The 4,881-nt window shown below is 40.5% G+C and overlaps 1 protein-coding gene across 2 annotated transcripts in view; it reads left to right on the forward strand.

Moving 5' to 3' along the window:
• Positions 1-258: 258 nt before the first annotated feature.
• The window catches only part of LOC142709077 (pancreatic lipase-related protein 2-like), a 33,301-nt gene continuing 28,678 nt past the window's right edge, over positions 259-4,881 (forward strand). For both annotated transcript variants that reach the window (XR_012868973.1, XM_075848447.1), the window contains exons 1-2: positions 259-643; positions 3,369-3,523. Coding sequence is in view for 1 of the 2 variants with exons in the window: in XM_075848447.1 (XP_075704562.1) it covers positions 571-643; positions 3,369-3,523 (228 nt within the window). In the remaining variant the exon portion in view is untranslated. The remainder of the gene's footprint in view (positions 644-3,368; positions 3,524-4,881) is intronic.

The raw sequence follows: 4,881 nt of genomic DNA on the forward strand, positions 1-4,881 counted from the left end.
GAGTAATTTGCCTCTGTCTTATGTTAATGTGATGTTGGACTGTGACGTGTGGGGCTGTCGCACTGCTATGGGGGCTGTAGACTGAGCACATTGTGGTTTTTGGTGCTTTGCTTCTTTTTCCTTGTTGCAGCATTAGGACTTTCTCGGCTCTGTTCATTCTTTTGTCTCTTCTGCATTTTTTTTATTTGAGGAACTTCCCAGAACAAAAGAATAAATTATTGATTTAGAGAAATGTTTCGTAATCTCCGGTGCGGAGGACGCCAGGTGCTGAGAATTCTTTGCAGAGTCAATCACTATTGATAATCCAATGTTCCGGGGCTCAATACAGATCACGTGACCCAGACCACAAAATCGTGAGCGCCGGAGCCGGCTGGTAACACAACCACAACGACATCTGCCCCGAGTTAAGTGAAACCGGATCCTGGAAACTCCATCACAGCCGGATAATATTCCACCAGTTCTGTACAGAAGAGAGGGTTTAGTGATACCGTCCCGTGGAGCGACCGATCCCGTCCATACACAGACCTCACAGCGAGACGACATACACCGTATGCAGGACTACAGCCCAGGATGTCTCCGGCTCAGAGGATGATGAGGATCACAGTCCTGATCTTACACATAACAACGTTAACACCGGTGAAAGGTAAGGAACGCGCTCAGCTCTGGAGGCAGCGCAAGAAATAACGGGACGGGTTTGTAGATTGCGCTTCGGTAAGATGCAAAATATATTGTTATATAATGAATGAAAAATGAAATAATAGAAAAAATAGAAAGAAAAAAAAATATGAATAAATCTATTTAAAAAATAAAGGTGTCAGATCCTTGTCCTCCCGGCACTCGTCTGTTTCTATATCACTCCTCTGATATTATTATTTATAAGGCATCATGATATGCAGTGGCGCGGTACAATGCAGCGAGCAACAAGGTAACGAACACAATGCAATTATAATCACATATGAAAGAATACAAAAGGGATGTTATAAGAGAGTCCCGGCCATAGGAGCTGACAATCTAAGTGACATAGACGTGAGGTTAGAAAATAATAAATACACCAAGAATTTCTCTTAAAGGGCAATACCACCCCTAAAATATTCATACAGGGAGGCCACCCGTATTCCTTCATATATAAAGCGTCAGATGATCCAGAAATATAGAACAAAGGCGATTGTCAGCTCTGTGGCCAATATCTGTGTGGTTCATGTGTGTGTCTGGAAAGTACATAGGTGGAGCAGCAACCGAACATTAGGGAATAAGGAACATAAGGAAAGTGTTTATTAAAATAAAGTTGATTTCCGTGGTGGGGTGAAGGATGAGATGATGGGGGGACCACACAAGCCCCCAACGATGCATGTCCTAAATAATACGTAAAATGTGAAAGGAACAGAAAAAGGAAAGAAGAGGAAACCGGCGCTGCTCTGAAAGTATATAGGTATATAGGTGTATAGGTATATATGCGTATAGGTATATAGGTGTATATGTATATAGCTGTATAGGTATATAGGCGTATAGTTATATAGGTGTATAGGTATATAGGTGTACAGGTATATATATGTATAGGTATATAGATGTGTAGGTATATAGGTGTATAGGTATATAGGTGTATAGGTATATAGGTGTATAGGTATATAGGTGTGTGTGTGTGTGTGTGTGTGTGTGTGTGTGTGTGTGTGTGTGTGTGTGTGTGTGTGTGTGTGTGTGTGTGTGTGTGTGTATATATATATATATATATATATAGGTGTATAGGTATATAGTGGTATAGGTGTATAGGTGTATAGGTCTATAGGTGTGTAGGAATATAGGTGTATAGGTATATAGGTGTGTGTGTGTGTGTGTGTGTGTGTGTGTGTGTGTGTGTGTGTGTGTGTGTGTGTATATATATATATAGGTGTATAGGTATATAGTGGTATAGGTGTATAGGTCTATAGGTGTATAGGTCTATAGGTGTGTAGGAATATAGGTGTATAGGTATATAGGTGTATAGGTATATAGGTGTATAGGTATATAGGTGACGGTGCATAGTCAGCTGCTTCACACGCCTAGTTTTGCTGTGCACGTACAGGAACAACGCTACTGCTTTGCATTGATATCAGTGACGGTCCTTCTCTAGATGCCGGCTGCCGCCCGCTGCCTTCCCTTGGGTGGAATCCCCTGTGCCCGGGGGGGAGAATCATTGGATAGGAGAAGAAGTGCAGCATTCGGGACACGGCGCCGGGCCGGTAATTATTCCTGAAGAAGTCTATTTTGGTCTTCCTCCGGCTTATAAACCTGAGGACGGGACCTGTCCGGTCCTGAAACGCGCCGCGTGTGACAATAAAACGTACACCTAAGAAAGATAGGAATAATTACCGGCCCGGCGCCGTGTCCCGAATGCTGCACTTCTTCTCCTATCTATTGATTAAATAATATGTGATTAATCATGATAACATATAATAATCCCGAACTCCGGGATCAATAGGATCCATCAAATGCAGAACACTTCAATATTCTGCTGCAATATGGCACCTACAGAAGACCCCACTGTACTTCCATATGCCTATATCCCACTATGGGTAATGAACCCAAACCCTGACCCCATTAATAATGAACCAAACCCTGACCCCATTAATAATGAACCAAACCCTGACCCTATTAATAATGAACCCAAACCCTGACCCTATTAATAATGAACCAAACCCTGACCCTATTAATAATGAACCCTGACCCTATTATTAATGAACCCTGACCCTATTAATAATGAACCCTGACCCTATTAATAATGAACCCTGACCCTATTATTAATGAACCCTGACCCTATTAATAATGAACCCTGACCCTATTAATAATGAACCCTGACCCTATTATTAATGAACCCTGACCCTATTAATAATGAACCCTGACCCTATTATTAATGAACCCTGACCCTATTAATAATGAACCCTGACCCTATTAATAATGAACCCTGACCCTATTAATAATGAACCCTGACCCTATTATTAATGAACCCTGACCCTATTAATAATGAACCCTGACCCTATTAATAATGAACCCTGACCCTATTAATAATGAACCCTGACCCTATTAATAATGAACCCTGACCCTATTATTAATGAACCCTGACCCTATTAATAATGAACCCTGACCCTATTAATAATGAACCCTGACCCTATTAATAATGAACCCTGACCCTATTATTAATGAACCCTGACCCTATTAATAATGAACCCTGACCCTATTATTAATGAACCCTGACCCTATTAATAATGAACCCTGTCCCTGACTCTATAGATATGTCCAATACCCGACCTTATGGATAAAGACCCTTAACCCCCAAAGCTCTGGATAATATTCCTGACTCCGCGGCGTTAATAGTGTTTCTCCGCTTCCTGCAGGGGGGAACATCTGCTTTGATCGTCTCGGCTGTTTCTCGGATTCTTACCCTTGGTCTGGAACTTTACAAAGACCAAATCCAGCTCTGCCGTGGTCTCCCGACAAGATAAACACCAGATTCTTCCTGTTTACCAGAGAAAACCCTCGTTCCTACCAGGTGATCCCTTATATCCCTTATATGCAGCCGTATATCGTGCTTCATACCCTGTATATGGGGCATTCTGTGTTCTGCTGTACGGTGCCTAGGTGAATGTACCTCCATAATACGGCGAGCGAGCCGCATGCCACAATAAAATAAAAAGATCCGTGTAAGATCCGTGTAAGATCGGACCGCGCAGAGTACGGGCCCATAGAATTCTGTGTGTGCAGCATTATATATCTATACAACACAGATCCATAATACCACTACTACTATTCCTATCATTACAACTACTACTACTACTACTACTACTGTTCCTATCATTACAACTACTACTACTACTACTACTGTTCCTATCATTACAACTACTACTGCTACTACTACTATTCCTATCATTACAACTACTACTACCACTTCTACTATTCCTATCACTACAACTACTACTGCTACTATTACTATTCCTATCATTACAACTACTACTACTACTGTTCCTATCATTACAACTACTACTACTAATACTACTACTACTGCTACTATTACTATTCCTATCATTACAATTACTACTACTACTATTACTATCACTACAACTACTACTACAACTACTACTACTGCTGCTGCTGCTGCTACTACTACCGCCACTACTACGACTAACTACTACTACCACTACTACTACCACCACCACCACTACTACTATCACTATTATTACTACTATCATTACTACTACTATGACTAACTACTACTACCACTACTACTACCACCACCACTACTACTACTATCACTATTATTACTACTACCACTACTACTACCACCACTATCACTACTACTATCACCACTACTACCACCACTATCACTACTACTATCACTACTACTATCACCACTACTACTACTATCACTACTACTATCACCACTACTACTATGACTAACTACTACTACCACTACTACTACTACTACTACTACTACTACTATTACTACTACTACTACTACTACTACTATTATCATCACTACTACTACTAATACTACTACTATCACTACTACTATCACTACTAATACTACTACTACTACTACTACTACTACTATCACTACTACTACCACCACTATCACTACTACTATTACTACTACTACTATCACTAGCACTACTACTATCACTACTACTACTACTACCACTACTATCACTACCACTACTACTATCACTACTACTACTATCACTACTATCATTACTACTACTATCAAAACTACTATCACCACTACTACTACTATCACTACTACTATCACCACTACTACTATGACTAACTACTACTACCACTACTACCACCACCACTACTACTACTATCACTACTACTATCACTATTATTACTACTATCACTACTACCACCACT

Source organism: Rhinoderma darwinii, unplaced genomic scaffold (genome assembly GCF_050947455.1).
Source record: "Rhinoderma darwinii isolate aRhiDar2 unplaced genomic scaffold, aRhiDar2.hap1 Scaffold_4047, whole genome shotgun sequence".
Taxonomy (NCBI): domain Eukaryota; kingdom Metazoa; phylum Chordata; class Amphibia; order Anura; family Rhinodermatidae; genus Rhinoderma; species Rhinoderma darwinii.